Here is a 22,518-nt window from a genome sequence, read left to right as displayed (position 1 = left end):
ATCACAAAGTGTAAAATAAGTTGAAAAACAACAATATAATTTTTGATAGAATAAAGTTTAGATGTAGTATCATATACGTATTTAGGGTTTGAATCGATGTTCTTTCTTAGAAGTACATTTCATTTAGTCCAAATTGCGAGGAAATAATTGTTTCTCAATTGTTTTTTAATACATATATAAAACTCGAATTTCAGATAATATAATTTGTACACCAATCCAACTACTTGTTTACATTAATTCACTAAGTTTTTTTGTTTATAAAATCAATTATATAAAAGAGCTGGTCATCCACTTGCTAAACTAGCCTGATAGAGTCCCTCGCACAAATAACTGTCAAGAGTCAACCTTACCAGTTCTTGCATACGTGCATTTCAATTCAATATAGCAAAAAAATAAAATATTAAGTAAGTTTTTTTCGATCCAAAATGACTTGCATTGTAGTCAATTTTTTAAGTATATCTGACCAAGAAAGAAGTTCACATCTGGAAAAGTTGTCCAATAAGTGTTTTTTCACGAACAAATATAAAATCAATGTTAAGTAATTGCCGTATTGGACTTCACTCATCTGGGATGGAAAATACATAGTGTAATGGAGTTTGTATTTACCAAAGAAGAGGGGTACTTGTTATCTATTGATACAGAACAGACATAATTTTTGTTCAATTGATTGAGGAAACATAAAGGAAGATGTCGTAGGTGAGTACAGATGGAAAGGAAAAAAGAGTTGCTACCCTATGCAAGTTACCAAATCAATGAGGTAACAATATACATGATTTACAATCTGATTCCCATGAATGTTACTATTTATACTTTGTCATCAATTGTCCTGAATCAGGTTAGTTGGCTCACTCAAGACATACTTGGGTAGCTCATACTTTGCTCCTGCAAAACAAGTATTGCAGCAAGAATCAGTACAAGAAAAACATTGATGGATTCTAGCCCCATAATAATGAACACAAGGTGCAGTACTACAAATTGTGAGCGTTGATTTTCATGAACCAAGTCTAGTATTTCTAATAATTTCCAATAAAGTTTGCTCCACTATTTTTCACTATCACAGTATCTCACACTAACTTAGTGTTCAACTTTTTTACTGCACTTCTCCGGCACTATACCGTTCAAAAGCAAGTTTGAAGTTTGTAAATGAATCTAATAGACTACAAGGGTGTTCTCTTAGAAAGGTTTATTTTTTTGGGTAATAAATTAAGAATGAGAGATGTTAAAGAAAGTGTTTTGATTGTGAAAGACATGCTTCTGTGGTTGGGACAGCTGGGGTGAGAAAGGTGATGGTGGGGCTACAGAGCTTTCTGCAACAACAGTATAATGTATTCCACCATAGTCCACAATAAAGGTGGGTGTCACATGATAAGACTAGGTCTGGACCACAGTTGCATAATTAAATGGAAAAGTATAGTAGTGCTGCTGGAAGTCCACATGGTGGTTCATGGCATAAAAGTACTTGGATGTTTTTTATTTTAACTTCCAATTTCACACAGTATTAAGAGTTTAAAATCAAAGGAAAATGGAATCAATTGGGTTTTTCAACTTTCGATTAAACACAGTCAGATTATAGAAACCAAATCATATAATATATATCCTATATGTTTTTTTTTCCCTTTTTAATTTTAAATTTTGTTCTAGAATATAGTAAATAACAGAATGCAACACAAACTAGTTACCTCTTTCGTCATAGCATACTGTCAAATCAGAACTCTGGACAATGACCCCAGCACTATCCACAATTGCTTGTGCTAAAGAGAGATCAGCCTCAGCAGCAGCTCGAAGAGCATCCCAAATCTCTAGAATGCAGAAAAAAAAAATGCGCACTTCAATTGACTTAAATTAAAACAATTAAACATGTATTAAGGCAGAAATGAAACAAAACAGAATGATTACCTTGTAAATCTATATAGTAACTTTCTTTTCGGGATGTGAGTTATATTTGTTTAAACATACTATAACTATTGGCATTGCCACTTCATTATTTATGGGACGTATTTGACAAAATAATTTCCTAAAAACTAAATACAATGGTTAATAGCCTGTTTGGTTAAGTTTTTTTTCACCACAAAAGTGAAATTTGGGTCCATGAGACACGTCAATCCAAAGGAAATCAATCCTCCCTTCTTGCCAACATGCCTTGGGAAGCCCAATTTCACTTTTGTGGTGAAAAAAATCTTAACCTCTTGCAATTGATAAATACAAAATAACTTTGATCCCCTTTTCTTATCTCCTAGGGGCTAAATGTTATTTCTATTGTGGATTCTTCTCACAACACCACTCAAACATCAAGTCAAGCAATCATCAGAGCCAATTTGCATTTGTATACGTCCATTCACATATTTCTTGGCTGCCCAGCATTCTATATATAAAGCAAGATAGTTAAAGCCGTGTTATGTTACATATCCCATATATGCATGAGTCACTGGCCATCAAACAGGACTCTTACAAAATTACAGCATTTTCGAATTTTTCCTTCATGTAAATTTATCATCCTTCCTTCCAAAATTAGCTTTAGGCCATTGCATCTGTATGTGTTAATGGTCCTGTTTCATCACTAACATGTTTATTACTATAAAACGCAATAACAAAATATCATCATTATCAGATTCTATATACTTTATAATATTTAAGATTTTTGCTATATGAAGAAGCAGAGCACCAACTTAGAAAAAACCATTCTGTATCTGAGGCATCATGTTTAATAAATGCAAGAATGGATAAAGCCTTTTGCTTATGATTTGCAATGAGAGAGCAAAAACACAAGTTAGAAGGTAGATCATTCCTAAAAAGATGATCCTCTGATCTCGCTCACATTTTTTTCTCTCTCAATTAGTCAACAAGAAAATAAATGACCTTATGCCCAAAAAGTAAAAAGAAAAAGAAAAAAATAGAAAGAATAGAAAGTTCCAGCCAAAAAGAAATTATCGAAAACCTGTCCTAACCCAATATAAAGAACTCCATATTCATCAACCAACAAAGCTCAATCTCTACTACCTCAGCCAGTCATCCACTCCCTTCAAGTTGAAGCTTCCTGTCCAACTTCTTTTTCCAGACAAAAATTCTTCAATCTCATTGCCACATTCATGGCACCATCATATGATAAACAATAATACAGACTCTCCAATTAAGAGGCAGATATTGTCTAGAGCCCCTGAGAAAAATTGTTTTATAAAATGCATTTTCACAAATTTCTTGTTAGTGAAATACCAACCCATAATTCAGGATCAGCTTTCTATGCATTCTCTGACTTAGAATATGAACTAATGGAATTACCAGTTCAGATTGGTATTAGTATTACATGTAAAAGCCTTTGATTATTGTCAATTTACATCTTTAATAATTACCAACCCTATTGTACAACAACCTGGCTATAAAGATAGAGCAATCGTAGAAGATGACCATACATAGAAGACATTTAAATCAGTGAGAAAAATAATCTAAATTAAAGGAATCAAAACATGCAGCAAACTATGGGAAGTGAACTGATTCATACAAAGCAACCGTTTCCACTTAAACTCCTTATCTTCTACGGCAATTTAATCTGCAATAGGCCTTTTTAAGTTCCAAATATGATCATTTATCAAATCGTGATAATACCTTTCCGGCCACCATAGTGAGGGGCTGTGTCCCAAAACTCATCACGCAATTGTATTAGCTGAGTCTTTGTTATTGGCTGAGGATGCTTCCAAGGCTTAGGCTTTCGGATTTTTTTTACCATCCCTGTTAAAAAAGTATCAATTTTATGTTGGTTTAAATGGAAACTGACAATAACTTTAATCTAAAACTTGAGCTTTGTCATCAGGAACAAGCTACTAAGATGATAAACACTTTAGAAACTGTAAGGAACGAAAAAACTAACTGCAAGAATTAGAAATAATGAATCACAACAAAACAGACGAACAACTTAGTCTTAGAGACAGAAAAATAATAATAATAATCTGAAACATGCTATACAATGTGAAAGGAAATAAATAAATAAAATTGACATGCTGCAGCACCTAATTTTACATAAATCATTTGTGCGGTTAAAATTAAAATCATAAGTTTGCAAAGATTTTTTTCCCTTCATGATATTATATCAACAGATATCAATAAACAGCAAATTTGAGGTAAGACTAACAAAAAAAAAGGATCCTGCATGTTGTAATACTCCACCGTGAATGTATCTATGCTTACATGTATCAATGCAAAGATCACAGGGAGAAAGACTTATTGGTAATTGGTGTGCCTTAGAAAGGAAATGGCATTTTCATATAAATGTTGCTACTTCTTATCTTATTTCCAAGATGGACAAAATTGCAAGGAAAATTTTCAGTATCATGCTGATTAGCACTATCTCCTAAAAAACACACACACACACAGAAGAGGAAGCAGAAAGACATCAATCACTTCATAGTGATAACAGATGAATAAGCATGTTCAAAGTAACGAGATATAAGTGTTTTTTTTATCTGGAACTTAACTTTCTTGGTATTTCCACTTTTCTTTTCACTCTTCTTCACTTGTTATAGATCACACAGCTACACATTCAGTTTAGGAGAAAGTGGGAAATAAAAGATTAGGCTTTATTAACAGTCAGGATACCCAGGACTCAAGTGGCATTATCAATAGCATCAAACTTAATATTAGAAGATAAATTCATGAGGAGAAGGATCAACTTACACCATTATAAGAATAACAAGTCTTATACCAAATTTTAACCGCTGATCTACTTGTATCTTAACAGCTCAAATTTATTAGTCACATGAGCTGTTAAATGCAAGCGTAATCAATGACTAAGATTGAGAATGTAACTTATACTGGTATAAAATGATCCTGTGCCAATTCATAAATATACTAGCATAAATTTAAGTTTTTTTGGTTTCTAAAATTCATAATGCTGTTTGTTGGCTTGCTTCATTCTGGTATATTCAAATGTTCCCCCATATCATTGCACATCAACCGAAATCTTAAAGATCCAAACTAAAACTAATAGAAGCAGAGTCCGTTCCAGAAAAATGCCAATAGTTCTCATTCTAAAAAGGTATTAAACTATTTAAATATTTATTTAGCCTTTCCAACTACAAACATCTAAATTTCAGAGCCCATTTCACACGGGAATCAAGAGGAACCAATTTTCATCATCAATTCAATCACTAAAAAACTAAGAGTGTCCCCATTAGAGACTAAATTTTCAAAACTACAAATAAGAAACATAGACCAAGCAAATCAGTTTAACTTAAAAAGAAAATCTCAGCACCATGTAGAGTTTACAACCAAAGACAGCCATTAACAACAACCAAACAGATTAAAAGAATACCGTATAATAAAAATTGTTTGGAAAAATAAACATAAAAAAAAAAAAAAAAAAAACCTCAATGATTACAGAGGGTAGGACTTTCATAATTTCATTCAAAATGTAGTAAAAATCCCAAAAAACAGATTTGTTTGCCCTGTGCCCTATGCACTCAAGTTCTTCCTCTTCAAAATTATACTATCCAGACTCAGTACATAACTATTTAACATGGTCATTCACAATTATAGCCTCAACAGCACCCCAACAAACAAAACCCAGAAAGAACAGATTTTGATCCCAGCCCAACATCAATTTTATGAAGATTTACCAAAACCCAATGCAAACATAAAGCCTAGCTGACATAAAAAAGATAAAGCTGATAGAGAAGGCTCACCATCAGCCTTAGACTGTGAGGATCCAGCACAACCCATTGCAGAAAAACCAGAGCTTGGTAGGAGAAAAGTGAAGAGAGAGAGAGAGAAGTGAAAGGAGCTTCACTGAGATGGCAAGTCAATGACGTAGCACGTTAACCAGGGTGTAATGGGTAATACGTACAGCGTACAAGGTGAACCTTAAAAAAATGTTACACTTTGGATATTACATAATCATATACATCATTAGATCGTGAAATCTAACACAATCAATTTTCAAGTTTAATTCTATATAAGTAATTAAAATGATTTTTTTTTTAATTTAGACTTTATTTTTGTTAGAGAAATATATAAATAATTGATGAGTCTTCACTTAATAGTTTAAATTTTTGAATTAAATTAATTATTTATTTGATATTAGAGCTTCAGTAATTACAACGTTACAAATTCAATCCTCACGTAGCAATCTTAATTATTTTTCTAAAATTAAATAATTAAAACGATCTCTGCCACCTTAAGACGTGTCTCACGGATCAAGGCAACCTCTTTGATCGGCCAAATGAATGTTGCTCCTTTAGTTAAATTGATTTGTTTTTATCCGGCTCAAATATCTAATATACTAGAATCATTAAATATAAATAGGATTAATGATTAAAATTAAGAATGTAATTTATATTAATATAAAACGATCATTACCCCTAAATGTGTTTTAGTTTAAGGGTGAGGTTATACACTTATTATACTTACAACTTCTCTTATAATCATCAGATGAAATTAAATCAACGAATGTTATTTGATACAAAAAAAAATCTCTCTTCAAGAGTTCAACCACTTCTCTCACTTTCTTTTTTATTTTCTTTCTTCTATCATATTTTGATGAACACTGTCCAAGCAGTTATAAACAAGGTAATAAGAGCTGATAAATTTTTTATTTTTATTTTTGTAATCTAAGGGGGTTAGAAAACAACACTCCAAAGAGATCAATTCAACAAAATCCTTCTGAAATTACAAATCAAAGACAAATCAGTCCAATACAAAGGCCAAATACTATGGGGAAGGTTTGAAAAAACACACAAATTATTCTCAACAGGATAATCTAAAGGAAATTTAGAAAGTCAATCTGCACAACTATTTTCTTCTCTAAAAACATGAACCAATTGAACTTCCTAATTCTTTTGTAACCATGTTCGAATCTGAGTCACTAAATGGGACTCTCGAGCTGCTCTTTCATTCCGGGAGAGCAAAGTGATAACTGAGTTTGAATCACTTTCTAGGATACAGCGTCTCCAACCTCTAGGCCAAGCAAATTCAATATCCTTGAGAACGCCTCATAATTCCGCAATAAAGGCTGAACAGTGACAATATAATAAGCAAATCCGTCTTTCCAATAACCATATTCATCTCCTATAATTCCTCCACAAGCAGCACCCCTACCATCACTTATGGCTGCACGATCCGTGTTTAATTTCACCCAACCTGTATCTGGAGGTAACCATCTAATAGGAACAATAGTATAATTGGTGGTAAGCTTTGTTCCATCATTAGTTATCCAGGCTTGTGAATATCTATGAACCAGATTTTCCACGGACTGCACCTTATAAGCTTTCCAATTATTTTCCACACCATGGACCTGATTGTTTCTCCACTGCCAAGCTAACCAAACGGTAACAACAAAAACCAACGAATAAGGGGCATCAAAGCATAAAATAGATACATTTTGAATATTCAAAAACAGCCATGGATCTAAATCAGTATCAAAAAAATCAATTACCACATTTGGCCTCAAAAAATTAGTCCAAACTTTTTTTAATTTTGGGACAGTCACGGGCCATATGAATAATATATTCATCCTGGAGATTACAAATAGGACAGTAAGGGGGACACAAGTTGAAATTAGCCAGAAAGCTCCTGGTTGTGAGACGATGGTGAGCAGTCTTCCAAAGGAACAAACTTATACGATTTGGCCCTTTTAATTTCCAAACAGTTGACCAGAATTTCCTGTCAAAACCATTCATACTATTCTAATTTAACAAGGTATAATAGATATTTTTCACAAAAACTTCATTTGATCCACCTAAATTCCACCATTTTCTGTCAATACTATTAGATTCATGAGGAGGCAGCATGCTTCTAATAATTTGAATACAATCATCTGGAAGAAGAGTAGATAAATTCTCACAATTCCAAGCTCCATCACGAGTAACATAATCTATTACTTTCTTTTCAGCCTTCGTTGGGGAAATTTGAGTAATAGCTGTGTTAGCAAGTTTATCCCCAATATTCACCCACTGATCTTCCCAAAAAAGGATAGAAGAACCATCACTCACATCCCAAACCAGATTGGGTTTAAGTTTATTCCAAGCATCACACATAAACTTCCAAAGACAAGAATTGCCATTCTTCCAAGATAAATCCGCCTCATTATTAGATGGATTTATGTACTTAGCTTTTAGTACCTTCACCCAAAGTTGGTCAAGTTCATTTATAAAAGTCCAAAGAGGTGGTGAATTTACTTAGTAATAAGTATAACATTTTTCGTAATTTAAATATAAAATTAATTTTGTTGAAAATATTAATAAAAATATGAGTGAGCATATTTAATGAATGCATGGAATAAAAAAAAACTTAACGCATATTTAAACTTCTAAAAAAATTTGGGTGATCCTCTCATATTGAAAAAGACATGATATGGTTATGTGTGTAATTATAACTATACAAAGGTGGATTAATGATGATAAAAGAGAAAAAAAATATTAAAATAAATAGTTATTAAATTATAACCATTGATTCACGTTTGTATGATTATGATTGTCCTATATGTCATATTTTTTTTAAAACGTATCAATTTCCAACTTAAATATATTAAAACTGAGTGACATTGATTAGGAAGAGGGAATCATAATGGCTCAATGACAAGGATTACCAAGAAAGAAGATAGAAAGGAAGCAAGAAAATAAAAGAGAGAAACATAGAAAGTAGTCGTTGGCTATCACTGTTCCTCGTTGTGCGTGGCATTGTGATGTGTATGCCTTTTTCTTTTCTTTTTCTTTTCGAATGAGTGGGGCAATTTGTGGAGAATCTGTACCAATTATGAAAACATGGACTAGACAGACTCAAAAAATAATCTAATCTACGTGGCCCATAAAACTAACTATTTAAAGAAAGGGAATTTATTTCTTATCTCATTCAATATAAAAAAAATAAGTAAAATTTATTAAGAAAAAAAAAGTGGATCACATTTATTTTTTATGTATTATATAAGACAAAATTATCTTAAATAACATAATAAACATATTTTCCTTTCAAGAATTGATGGAGAATTAGGGAAAAATATAAAAAAGTGGTTCGATTAAAGGACTCATAATTTTACTTTGAATTTTTTTTAGAAAAAAAGTTGTTATAATTTTACATTATTTTAAGTGAAATTTACATATATTTGTTACTTTTTTGCATTTTTTTACACTATACTTTTTCTTTTTCTTACCTTCTAATTTTATAGAAAGAAAGAATATAAAAAAAAAATATGTATCAAAATACAATCGTTTCATTTAAAATAATATAAAACTATTTCTTTTAAAATAATAAATATTTTCCCTTTATGTAAATATATTTTAATTCTTTGTTCTTTATCCTAGGAAAGCAAAAATAACTCTCTTAAACGTACGCAAACATGAGAAAACAAAAGAAAATATTCTTAGATTCAAGGTAAGCACATGTTAGAATCGTAATTATAAATATTAAATATCACATACTAAAACTATTCATAGAAAAATAAAAGGTATTATAACTTAAATGAGATTTTTTTTTTCTAGATATAAGTTAAAGAATAAGTAAGATATACATTATCTTTTATTTTTCCTTTTTATTAAATAAGCTTTTCTTGTTTTGCGCCTAATAAATCAAAGTTGTCATTTTGGCAAGATGCGCGTGTAGGTGGATAGTTCGACCTAACTTTCAAAAAAGAGAGAGAATGATTGAAACAAAAAACTTAAATATGGATTGTGACAAATGCAGACTAGCAAACAAATCAGCATACAGCAGAACAACCACCCCCTAACCCTCTCTATTTCTACTAATTTCTGGCAAGTACTTGATATATAAACAAGAAAAAACGTTTAAAAGATATAACTTTAGTACTTTTAGATTTTAATAGTTAATTTTCATCAATCAACAATTAGAATTTATTAGGTCAAAATTATTAATTAATTAATAATTCGTAATAAAACCTAATAAATCCTAACCGTTGATTGACGGAAATCAACGATTAGGATCTAAAAGGACATAAAATTATATCATTTAAAAGGACAAACATTTTTACCTATAAAGAATGTTGGGGTTTGGAACATTTTATTTATTTATTTTTAAATACCAACGGTTATGCAGAGAATTAATAGGTTTGACTAATCCAATTTTAGATTTGTATTTCTTCATCCACCTCAGAAATTACGACTCTCAGGATTTGCATCTACTACCGTCCTTTGGATAGCCCAAATCCTAAAATCTAATGGAATAGTCACTAAACCAACAAGTTTATTTATTTGCAAAGGATTAAAGTAACTATTCACATAATTTTTTATAAAGCAGCATTCTAGATGTGCTTTACATTGAAATGGTTGTGGATGAAGTATATTATTAAAAAAAGGGATGGAGAGTTTTTTTATTCTTGTAGGATGTGTCTTTGTTTACATTTTTCCCACTTTTTTTCACCAACAGAAGTGGGGTATGTTCAACTTTTTTCTTTCTTTTTTACATTTCTATTAATATCTAATGTTTTTTTTAACTTTAATTTAACTCAACTTAAATTTTAACTTAGGTCTACTCAAATATTCTTCTACCGAGAATTTTTATACACTATGCATAATAAATTGGTATCAGATACACAACATTATGTGATATTCTTAAGAATGTTAGTTAGAATGAGTAATATGCTATTTGTTGGAAGATTCTCAAAGTTAAACTTTTTTTAAGGAATACAATATTTCCAAAAAAATAATGAAAAAAATTATTCCCTTTCAGTGGGATGAAGAATGATAGCATTATCCAACACCATTAATCTAAACCTCATTGCCCTATGAATATCTCTCCTTTTTTTATTTTGTATTTGGTTCATGCATTTGTGAGCTCCAACTATCATTGAACATAGTTGAGGGGTCAATTAAGAGTGGTAGATGAGTCAGTGGTGGTGATGAATGACGATATGTAGCAGAAGTTATAATGGTGGTAACTCTTGAGATATGTCACTTGCTTAAAATGTCCAAATCACATGACTCACAATATGTAAGGTGAGCCATTAATTTTAATTAGAAACAAAAAAGAGTTGAAAAGTAATGTTACAGATATACATTAACACACATCATTTTACATTTGTAATAGTTAATATTTAATTTTTACATTCTTACATTTTTACCATCCAACAAATTATTATATGAAGACAACATACCCCATCGTTAATAGAAATGCAAATGGAATGGTTAGTTCATTGAGTTCACAAAAATTAGATGGATTCCTCCTCAAGGTTATAAGAAAAAGCCACTTAAGTCATCTTCAAAGTTCAGTGTTTAATGCTTCAACTAAAAAGATAATGATTGGATTCAAGAAAATCAGTAGTTGGGAAGAAGAGATAAGTAATTAAAATTTAAAAGGGAGCAATCTCATTGAAACTGAAAAGCTTTGCATGAGGGGCTGCTAATTTTATAACAAGCTTTTCAGCACATGGATCAAAATTAATCCTCCAACCTGGATGGTTCGCTAAGCACAGAACATTTGCTTATAGTACAGCTTCAATTACAGACCAACTTCAAACATTTGTAGGTGCACATATTCAATGTAATGGAGAACATAATACTAATGCAAAACACATTATACAAAACTTAGTTACTGAGAGTTGAACCGGAAGGAGTCCCCAGATACAAACTTAGTCCTCATACTGTAATGGTCAAACTTAGGATTGTTATGATCAACAGCCCTTGTCTCAACAGGTTTTGACTCAGCTCCAACTGCCCCAAAAACAACTTCTCCACTCTTTTCTCGCTGCCTATGTCTTGGCCTTTCTTTCTGGCTCTTAGATTTAGTGTATGGTGGAATCTCAGTAGAACCATAGAATTCAGCATACTCGGGTCTTTTTGATGAACGGTGCTTACTTGATAAAGAAGGGTCCCTGAAACTGCTTGATTTTATCTTTGGGGGCTTCATTTCTGTATAATTCTCAGCTGTGCTTGGAGTTTGGACAGGCGGCGCCTGCCTTTTTTCGGTAAGAGGGGCAGGAGCGCTTTGCCTATTGACCAATGGAGGCTCCACTTCATCTTCGGGCATCACAAGACGATCTTTCAGTGGTGTTAGACCTCTCTTGGGGCCATTAAATTTGAAATGGGAGGGTATGAATTGAATGAAGGCACTAGCTAATGCTTCAAGGGAGAGCTTAGAAAGATCAACAAGAAGCTGTCCAAAAGAGGGCCATCCTGGCTCCTCTTTATTGCTCTCCAGGATTGACATGGGTTTTTCATTGCTTGCTTGCCCTTTGAAAACTCTTTCTGATGGTCGCTGCAGCATTTATGCAGTGTAATTAGCCAACCAGCAAGGGTGAAATGCTTTTTTTTTAAAAAAAAAATCCTAAACAGCATCACATAACAATTCGAATTGGACTAACCGGATAATCAATGAACCATGTGGGAAACCAATACATATGTATATACATATCTTTATATATATATATATATATATATGTATGTATATAGGGTTCATCTAATCTCATGTTACATGAGAGAAGATATCTTATGTTGTAGAGACACATATGGTGGGGCCCACTATTTACAAAAAAAGGAAAAAAAAGAAAAAAGAGTGTCACAGTTTTCGATGGGTCTATAGGAGATAAACTACTCTTATGTTGTATAAGAGTAGTTTTTCCCATATATATATATATATATGGGCAGATAACAAATCTTATATTACGGTTTTATTTTTTTGAAAATTAATAATTAATTAATGATAATAATCCAATTAATTACAATCATTTGATTGATGAAAATTAAGGGATAAGATTGAATGTAAAATTTATTATTCTTACACCAATGTAAGTTGATCATATATATATATATATATATATAGGGGAGGGATCATTTGACTCGAAGAGTAAGATTTAAAAATCTTACTCTTCATCTTAGCCATTGATTTTCGTTCATTTAGCGGTTATCATTTATTTGAAATTAATAATTAATTAATTATTATAACTTGTTGAATTATAACCGTTAGATGAACGGAAATCAACAGCTGAGATGAGGAGTAAGACTTTTAAGTCTTACTCTGGAGTCAAAAGATCCTTCCACCTATAGGGAAAAACATTTCTCAAGCAGCTTGAGATAAGTTTATCTCCGGCTACCCCAAAACTACGTTGTTTTATTTATTTATTTCCTTATATTAATTGATTCACCTTTGAATGGTTATGATTCCCTTTTTCTCTCTCTTCCTTTATCACCATTGATCCATCTTTGTACGGTTATGATTTAGTAGCCGAAGATAAGATTATCTCAAGCAGCTTGAGAAACGATAAGCCCATATATATATAGTAAAATCATATCTAAAGTTATTGTACGTGCAGCAATGATAAGTGTATGGTTATGATTCCCCACATTTAATGTTTTCACCTTATGTATGATTATGATTCCCTGTATTAAATGTTTTAACCCATATATATGAAAAATTTGTCACTGCTGCACGTAAAGCAACTGCAGAAAAATCGAACCCTATATATATATATATATATATATATATATATAATCAAGATCATTTTACATCGGTATAAGTTACCATCTCAATCTTAATCGTAGATCCTATTTATATCTAATGGTTTTGAGTTATTAAATATTTAAGCCGTTAGATATAAGCAAATCAATGATCAAGATTTGGTGTAAGACTTCTTATTCTTACATCGGTGTAAAAATATCCTACCCCATATATATATTAAAGAAAAATAGGATTTTATAGCAAAATTGTTGGGTTATTCAAGTGCAATGAGTCTCACATCAGTTGTTAATAGGCTAAGTGAAGTCCATATAAGTGGGAGGACCCATGAACCCAACCAGCCTCTAGCCCCCAATCACCTGGCTAACTCGAGCCCAACTCGGCTCTGATACCACTGTCAGGTCTAGGAGGAGCCCTCAGTGAGGGATCACCACCAATGGACTAAAGCTACACCACCATATCAAGCAGGTCAACACTATGTAACAATCCCAAACCTTAAGGTATTGGGTTCATGGGTCCTCCCACTTATGTGAACTTCACTTAGCCCATTAGCAACCAATATGGGACTCATAATACTTGAATAACCCAACAATCTCTCCCTCAAGTGTGAAACCCAACATTGGTATGCTTTCACTGTCTCCGAGTACCCAAACCCAAAGTACTCAACCCGCCTCCTAGCCAAACACCTAGCTAACTCGAACCCAACCCCAGCTCCGATATTGGGTTCATGGGCTAAACTAGACCAACCATATCAAGTAGGTCAACACCATGTCACAACCCTGAACCTTTAGGTATTGGGTTCATGGGTCTTCCCACTTATATGGACTTCACTTAGCCCATTAGCAACCAATATGGAACTCATAACACTTAAATAACCCAACAATCTCCCCCCCAAGTGTGAAACCCAACATTGGTATGCTTCCATTGTCTCCGAGTACCCAGGGCCAAAGTACTCAACTCACCTCCTAACCAAACACTTGGCTAACTCAAGTCCAACCCCAGCTCTGATACCATTGTTAGGCGGGTCTAGGAGGAACCCGTGGTGAGGAACCACCACAAATAGGCTAAACTAGAACAACTACATCAAGTGGGTCCAACACCATGTCTCATCCCAAAACCTTAAGGAATTGAGTTTATGGTCCTGCCACTTATATACACTTCACTTAGCCCATTACTAATTAATGTGGGACTCATCACATTTGAATATCCCAATAAAAATAATAAAGGTGGAGATCCTCCCATTCCTCCCCCCCCCCCCCCTGCCGCCGTTGCTTTAGCGCGCCAAGGAAAGAAAGAAATTGTTCCATGTAAAATAATGAATAAGCAGTAAATTTGAAGTTTTAACTTTAAATCCTTGCATTTTCAAATAACTCTGGTCATGTTTGGCTCATCAACATGAAGAAGTGTCCAAGATAAAGCAGAATAACATTTAGCAACATTATAAGGTTACTACAGGCAAAAAGTGAAAATTCTATATTTATATATCCTAATGAAATTTCTAGAGGCTGTTTCATAGGTTCGAATTCAGGAAACAGCCTCTTTGCAATTAGGTAAGGGTAAGGCTGCGTACAAGGATTTTCTCCACCCCACACTCGCTAGTCGGGTTTAACGGGGAGTGATTTTTTTTTATATATCCTAATGAAGCAGAACAGGCATACCGTTTTTGAGAAGAAAGAGGACCCAAATCCCTGCTGAAGCATGCATGTAGCATATCCTACCAGAACAGCACCAATAACTGTAAGGATATCTGCAGAAAAACCCACAAAATAGACTAAAATCAGAAAGTTATTGGATATAGAGAGAATCTATAGGACTAATAAAAGACGCAGTCACATAAACACTGTTTTCAAATTTACATATTCCCCAATGTTTCACCTCTCTGTTGAATACAGAAAATTCACATTTCAAATAAAACACACACACACGGGTAGATATTGTTTGCACTAAACACATTTAAAGAAAATCTTCTGACAAAGAATAAATCAGATCCACCGAGACAACATGGTGAAATTTCATAGCACTTTTCTGAATGCTATTTTCATTCCATTTTTAAGACCAGGACTGAGCAGACACATCAGTTGGATGAACTAAATCCACATGTAGTGACATAATTTAATCTATCTGCCTCACAAGTTTAGTCTATGAGTGCAAAAGATGTTCCCTTAAATTTGAAGATGGGCTCATACCAGATAAAGCAAACATTTCATATCAAGATGGATCCAATAAAGCTACCCTCCCCAGCTTAACAAAAATATGCCATAAGAGAGATGCAAGTAAACCATCATAGCAGAAACAGTCCAGCAACTAATGTTCATAGTAGTCAAGAAATAATGCCATACGATCAACAGATAGTATTTTTCCTTTTTCTTTCTTCATAACTGATATGGACGCCTTTATTCCTTCTTCCCTTTCTTTTTGTCAGTTTACAGGTGATATTCAAAATTCAAAACCAGAACTTTAACATCAGAATCACATGTTGTAAAGGCTAGAAATTTTTATTCTTCAGTGAAGCATAAATCATTCAAAACTTTATTGTCTTGTATTCACATTCTTCAAAGGTAAGACTTAAGAGAAAAGGAACCAGATTATTATCTTCTTATATCAATGGAAATGATTATATTAAATGATAAAGCATACCAAACAAAAGATAAGAATTTAAACCTGTACTTGAAATTGAACTAGATTGATAATCACAGTCCTCCTGGTCAAGAAAGATTTGCCGAAGAGCAGCATTTCCTCTATCAATGACCAACAAGGAACAGGTTGGCCGAACATATACCACATCAAAATCATTTGAGAACTTAGCATCCTCACTGGGCCCGTCCCTGTAGCCTGCAACATTTGATTTTCCTCCAGCAATGGTTGTCACACCTAAAACATAAACATCAGTAAAGATATCCTTTTTCACTACTCACACTGATCTTTCTGGCAATACATTAGGATTTCATCTGTCAATAATTGCAGGATGCAGAAGTCACAAGTTCAACCTATGGCAAGGAATTATTGTTCCTGTATTGTGCATGTAGATATGCCCATAACCCATGGCTTCAGTGTTTGAATGAATGGACTAACCATTATGCCATGTATTGGACTTTTAGGTTCTCATGCCAAATATCTCTAGCAGGATTCTGACAAGTTCTGAATTTAACAGTGAAAATTAGCAGGAAAAACAACTAGAAGCAAGCTCCAAATACAAACATGGAATGCAGAAACAGTATTAAAACGGGACAGAAAAATAGAGAATATCAGAGAGGAAAAATGCTATCTATGCCCAATGGCTACAGCCATCCCAAATTACCCAAATGATCCAATACCCCTAACATGATTGCAGCATCCTCTTCACCAATTCCCTGCTGCTCATTCTGTTAGAGCCACCCCTAACAACCCCATCCACTACACTTCCTAGCTCATTTCCCATTCTACCCTTGTACCCCTTCTCCTTTGCACAGTATACATGAATTGGAGGCCGAGCCCATGATTTAGAATTTTAGAGGCCCATCATTTTAGAACTTCCAGTAAAAAGAATTTCAGAATTGCATCTCAGGGTACTAGTAACACTTGAATTCCTATTAGAACATTTTATATTCAAACTCCACTCTAATATTGTCAGATACCAATACACCATCTTAGTCCATATTAGATCCTAAATTCTTGTAACTCAATTATCACATACCAGCATCTCCAATCTTTCTGATGGCAAGATTCTGAGTATCAGCAACATAAATATTCCCTTTATCATCCATGGCTATGCCTTTGGGATGATTAAAACGTGCATCACTTGGTTTTCCATCCACATGACCTGTGTAGCCCTGAAATGACCCAGCTACCAATCTTCCTCTACTATCTGCAGTAACATAAATAGATAACAGGAAGAATTAATAAGTAAATATAAGTCCAATGACTAAAGATCAAATCATTCCAATTTTCAATAAATCCAAAATTCTGTTTAATTAGCCAGATAACTTTCATTTACTAATGCGGTTATGCGAAACACATGAACCAAATATACCATAAAGCTTAGGCCTTTCTTTTTCCCTTTTTTCACCCTTATGTTTGACTGGGGAAGTATCAATTCCCTGTTTAGTAGAACCAGTCAATACACTAAAACTCAGATTCCTTTTTTTTTTTGTTTTATCATCATTCTTACAACTTGCCTGCAAAATTCAGAACCAATTAGAAAGAATTATGAGATAAGGACATCCCAGGAATGTATGTCAAAACTGTCATATCCTGACAAACTAAATTTGCTAATAACAGTTATAAAAATTCAAGAGGACAAAAGTAACCATACATTGCGATAATGGCGGGGTGATTCGAACAATGTTGCTATTACTTGCATCAACCGCAAAGAGTTCACCATCCTCTTCAGAGACACGGATCCTATAAGGGATGACCCCAATCTCATTTCCTTCCACAACAGTCTCAACTACGTAACCATTCTCAAATTGAATAACATTCCCATCTGAAAAGAAAGAAATAACAAATTCACATTTACATACACACCTGAACCATAAGAATGTTACACCATGAATATGACTTGAAAGCTATCAGTTGAGAATGAGCAACCACCTGAGTGTGGTGTTTTGGAGGTAGACCTTGTCCATTTGATAAGTGAAGACAGATGCTTAATCAATGGCCCTAATTCATCAACATTGTTAAATTAAAGTAGCCAAAAGAGAAAGAACCGCACAAAATGTTAAGAAATTGCCTTGAATTATTATGATGGAAAGTTGGTTTTCTTCTTATTTATTGAACCACATTAAGAGAGGGTGAGCCTGGAACAGTGGTAAAACTGCTCCTTTGTGATTGAAAAGTCACAAATTTGAATATGGGAAATAACCACTTTGCAAATATGTAAGGGTAAAGCTGCGTAACTCTCATCCCACCTCGTTTGCCAAGGTTAAATGGTGAGTGATTTTTTTATTGAACCATGTGGGCAATGGGTGGCTTATTTCGCAAGCTTATATAATTGGCCTACTGCCGATAAGAAGTAGCAGCTAGCCATATTTGTCAAAGTGCCTAAGTCAATTAAAGTAAGGAGGGGCCATGCTATTGAATGGTGGAGGCATCATTATTTGATAAAGTAATGAAAAGATGATGGCAGCCACTTTAGAAGAACAGGGGAGCCATAAATTAGTTGAATGATGGAGGATAAGGCAGTGTGTGTAGGCAAGGAAACATAATACACCCATTAATGCTCGTGATGTCATCCCTGTTTTATGATGTATATATATATATATATATATATATATATATATATATATTCCTTCTAATTCTTTGAGAAAAAAGGGTGTATTGTGAGAAATATTTTGCATGCGGCTTGAATGATCTCCACAGAGTGCTTGTAATTCCCGATTTAGAATTAGTGAATTTTTCTCTTCTCCACGTGATTTTTCCCACAAGGATTTCCATGTAAATTCTTTTTTACTTGTTTCTGTTGTTGATTTCATTTTTCATATTTGTGGATGATAACTTTTCAGGTTCGTTTCCGCATTTGTCATAACAAATTGGTATCAAAGATTTCGGTTTTGTTTCTCAATTTGGCTATGGCGTTAAGTTTATCCAAAAGTTTGACGGGACCAGCAATTTTAGTCTATCCAAGTCCATATGATGGCCGTACTCATGCAACAAGGTTTGAAGAAAACGTTATATGGGAAGGCGAATAAGCCAACAGAGATGCCAAATGTGACACAGGACAAGAATGACGACAAGGCCTTGTTAATCATTCAACTGTGGCTTGCTAATGACAAATTGCAGGAGGCGTTATCGAAGAAGACAACGGCTGACCTTTAGGCTAAAGTGGAGACCATGTATATGACAAAATCTCGCACCAATTGGTTGAGATTCAAGCAAAGGTTATTAACTCTTCCTACGAAAGGTGTTAGAATTTAACCCTATATGGACTAACTTATATCATTATTAATATAATTTTAATAAAATTCATATCAATATTGGAGAGTTGAGTTAGACTTAGTTTGTTGACCGTACCATTATTAAATATTGTTTTATGGTCGTTAGCAATATATGTTGGTTTTATTCATGTGTGCCTTATTTGTGTTATTTGTAATGGGCCATATAACAATATGAACTGATAAGGGAGGGGTCCCTACTCGATAAGTAGTATAAGTGCCTCATTATCTTATATTTAGTTATACACTTTTGCAAGACTTACCAGACAAATAGAGAAGTGATTCCCCCTTTCACATCTCCAGTGCTCCTCTAGGTAATAATCTAAGCTAAATCAGATAGCATTCATTCTTAAAATGATTTACATATTTATGTACATTATGAATTTGTATCCTTTGGATTTTAAACAAATCCTTCAGAAGGTACTTCTGAGATTAACAAAATTGTTTCCAATTTAGGAAGAATTGATGTTAAAGTGAAAGATGTGCATCAGGCTATAATACTAGTTTTCTTACCTCCATCGTTTTAGAAAAACTATGATCATGGAAAGAGATACAATTTCTATTTTATATGTCAAATTGTTGAACAAACAAAAGCTTGTTGACTCGTGATGTCACCACTATTTTATGGTGGTCTTTCTTCTTACTTTCTTAGTATATATATTTCTTCCTTCTAAGTTCTAATTCTCCGAGAAACATTTTGAGTGAGGCTAGAATGATCTCCACATAGTGCTTATAATTCCTTGTTCATAAATAGTGAAATTTTCTCCTCCCAGTGATTTTCCTCGCAAGGTTTTCCATTGTGTTTGTGTTGTTGATTTCATTTTTCATATTTGCAATCGCAAGTGATAAATTTTCGGCTAGTTTCCACATTTGTCATAACCCAAAAAAAATAAAAAATAAAAAATAGCATACCCACTTTGTAATCAAATCACACAAACTAAAAAGGGGAATTAATTGGTATTCAGCAATATTAAGCAAAAAGATTAAAAATTTAGCATACCCATTTTATAAAATAAAAAATAAAAAGGAAACTTAAAGTTGTTGAAGAAAATGGGGGAGAGGGTTTTGTTTTACCTGCAGGAGCAGCGTGAGCTTGAAAGCGGAGAGAGAAAGTAGCAGCAAGTACAATGAGACCAAATAAGAAGAGAACTTGATTTCTCATAGTTAATCTGGTACCAAAATGAATGAGTACTAATGGGTTTCGTTGTTAGTTTGAGTTTGTGAAGAAGAAGAAGAAGAAGAAGCTATGAAAGAGTGAGGAATGGCATCAAAGCATGCCAACAAACTAGTAGCAAGTGGGTTCTTCTTCTTCTTCCACTTCGTCTTGTTAGGCACATACACAGCACATCCACAACAACGCTCTTCTCTCTCTCTCTCACACACTCTCTCTCTCTCTCTAAAGCGTTTTCTTTTCTGCGATGCTTTTGGTGTTTTTAACTTTTGTTTGTCCATTTACGCGGAAAGTGAGTTTTTCGAGGAGAGGGAAGCTGATGAAAATGAAAACGCTTTTACCTTCCATTACTGTGGTCATTCTTTGCTTTTGGGACAATTATTGAAAGTATATACTAGTTGTATTAAGTTTTAGCATATTAATATACGGAAAAAATAGTTTTTCCTTTTTTTTTTTTTGATCAACCATAACCTTGCATTTTGATTTTTGTTTGTGGGTACCTTTTAAGTGCTGAAATATAGTTTAATTGTTGATTACATTTTGTATTTTGATAGTGCTTGAACAGTTTGCTAATTTAATTTTTGATTCTTGAAATTTAATTTAATTTTTTGTGTCCACGATTGATGTCTGATCTTTGAATGTTAATTATATTGTGATTGGCATTAATACGGGTGCATTTGTTTTTTCAGTTTGACATTGTGACAAAATGACTGACAGACACATCTCGAAGAAGAGAAGAGTGGGTACCGAGAGGAGGACTAAGCGCCAACATGATGGGTCCTCATCCTCTCAAGTCTCAACCACAAGTTGTTGTTCATCAAGCTCCTGACTTGCCTTTCGGATATTTATTTGAGGATGACATTGCAGCACATGAGAGGTTTGTGAAGTCCTTCATGAGCCACAAAATATGTGAGCTGAAATCACTAGATTCGGCGTTCTTCAACTTGGAGCGGTTCGACATTGTGCCACTTCTTGATCAGACACATCTCCTGGTGCTTGCGGAGATGAAGTGCCCATATTCGGAGGTTATGGTGAGAGCTTTCTACCAGAACCTCCACTACCTACATGGCGAGCTGACTTCCTGCATGGACAGAGCTCTTCGGGTTTGACTTTGATGATTTACCAGACGCAGCCTTGTGTGACGGAGACTTCCATCATATATTTGGTGGTTATGATCGAGAGGCGATTATTGTGGAGACAAGGACAGTTGATGCAGATGCTGGACATTTTGCTCATTATCCTGTGAGCAATTTATCGATGCTCGCCCGCATATTACATTATGTTATGACATATTATTTTTCAGTGCGATCATAATTACTCGAAGGTGCTAGAAAGTGACTTTGTTGTTTTATGGGTCATCCTTCACCATATTCAAGTGAACTGGAGGCACTACATATGCATCCTTATGTGGAAGGCTTTAAAGTCTAGGAAGACTGAATTGCCTTTTGCAATCCTAGTGCAGAAGATTTTGCACAAATTTGGTATGCTTATGGAAACTGAGACGCTTAAGATAGCCACGAGATAGAATGCCATATTTGATGAGTGTCTACTGAAGCAGTATGGGATTATGCAGAGCCGCGGGGGTGTGTGGTATTGGAAGAGGGCACATGAACCACCAGAGGTCCCCCTTCATCATGATGTTGAGATAGAGGATGCACCTGCAGGTGATGTTTGTGATCTTTAATATTTAATCTATATTTTTAACCAAACAAAATTTTAATATTTAATATTCTTGCTATGGATGCAGGCCTTGATGAAGATGACGATGATGATAATACTGTTGCAGCTGATGATGCACCTCCACGTCCCACCAGCATCCGGCCACCACCTTATCCTCCATCTCTTAAGGGTGGATGGAAAGCTCCTAAGGGTGGACGAAGAGTTGATCATGTCATGTCATCTATGTATAACTTGACATGTGGCCTTGACTCCTTGACGAGTGAGTTTAGGGGTTTTAGAAAGAGCACAGGCAAGTGGAAGACTCATATGGACAACAGGGTCACACGCTTGGAGGCTCACTACAGACAAGGTGCCCGCAATGTGGAGGAGCCT

General features: G+C 34.1%; 2 protein-coding genes across 3 annotated transcripts; both read right to left on the bottom strand.

Annotated features, from left to right (window-relative positions):
• Window positions 1–571: 571 nt before the first annotated feature.
• Window positions 572–5,817, bottom strand: LOC133306118 (uncharacterized). The gene is made up of 4 exons (XM_061506394.1): window positions 5,673–5,817; window positions 3,601–3,723; window positions 1,680–1,799; window positions 572–882 (listed from the first exon to the last, which is right to left on the bottom strand). The coding sequence occupies exons 1-4, from the start codon at window positions 5,707–5,709 to the stop codon at window positions 818–820; spliced, it is 345 nt and encodes a 114-aa protein (XP_061362378.1). The 5' UTR covers window positions 5,710–5,817; the 3' UTR covers window positions 572–817.
• Window positions 5,818–11,309: 5,492 nt separating this feature from the next.
• LOC133306117 (uncharacterized) lies at window positions 11,310–20,757 on the bottom strand. Of its 2 annotated transcripts, none has more exons than XM_061506393.1 (7): window positions 20,370–20,757; window positions 17,956–18,024; window positions 17,678–17,848; window positions 17,060–17,230; window positions 16,048–16,257; window positions 15,047–15,133; window positions 11,310–12,194 (listed from the first exon to the last, which is right to left on the bottom strand). In XM_061506393.1, exons 1-7 carry the CDS (start codon window positions 20,455–20,457, stop codon window positions 11,524–11,526), a joined length of 1,467 nt encoding a protein of 488 aa, XP_061362377.1. In that variant the 5' UTR covers window positions 20,458–20,757; the 3' UTR covers window positions 11,310–11,523. The 2 variants fall into 2 exon arrangements, with proteins under 2 accessions (XP_061362377.1, XP_061362376.1); XM_061506392.1 differs by having other exon boundaries at window positions 11,310–12,189; window positions 15,045–15,133; window positions 20,370–20,756.
• Window positions 20,758–22,518: the final 1,761 nt, after the last annotated feature.

The sequence above is a fragment of the Gastrolobium bilobum genome, unplaced genomic scaffold, assembly GCF_033153095.1.
Source record: "Gastrolobium bilobum isolate Gb01-03AN ecotype WA unplaced genomic scaffold, APGP_CSIRO_Gbil_v1 utg1129, whole genome shotgun sequence".
In the NCBI taxonomy this organism is placed as follows: Eukaryota; Viridiplantae; Streptophyta; class Magnoliopsida; order Fabales; family Fabaceae; genus Gastrolobium; species Gastrolobium bilobum.
Note: the sequence above shows the minus strand (reverse complement) of the source record. Positions and strands in the feature narration are given on the sequence as shown.

Coding starts and splice junctions, on each gene's coding strand:
- LOC133306117 (XM_061506393.1), bottom strand. CDS start 20,457: ATGAGAAATCAAGTTCTCTTCTTATTTGGTCTCATTGTACTTGCTGCT. Junction 15,134..16,047: donor TAGTTCAATTTCAAGTACAG/GTTTAAATTCTT, acceptor GTTTTTCTGCAG/ATATCCTTACAGTTATTGGT. Junction 12,195..15,046: donor GTCCTCTTTCTTCTCAAAAA/CGGTATGCCTGT, acceptor CTGCATAAATGC/TGCAGCGACCATCAGAAAGA.
- LOC133306118 (XM_061506394.1), bottom strand. CDS start 5,709: ATGGGTTGTGCTGGATCCTCACAGTCTAAGGCTGATG. Junction 3,724..5,672: donor CTCACAGTCTAAGGCTGATG/GTGAGCCTTCTC, acceptor CTTTTTTAACAG/GGATGGTAAAAAAAATCCGA. Junction 1,800..3,600: donor TCACTATGGTGGCCGGAAAG/GTATTATCACGA, acceptor TCTGCATTCTAG/AGATTTGGGATGCTCTTCGA.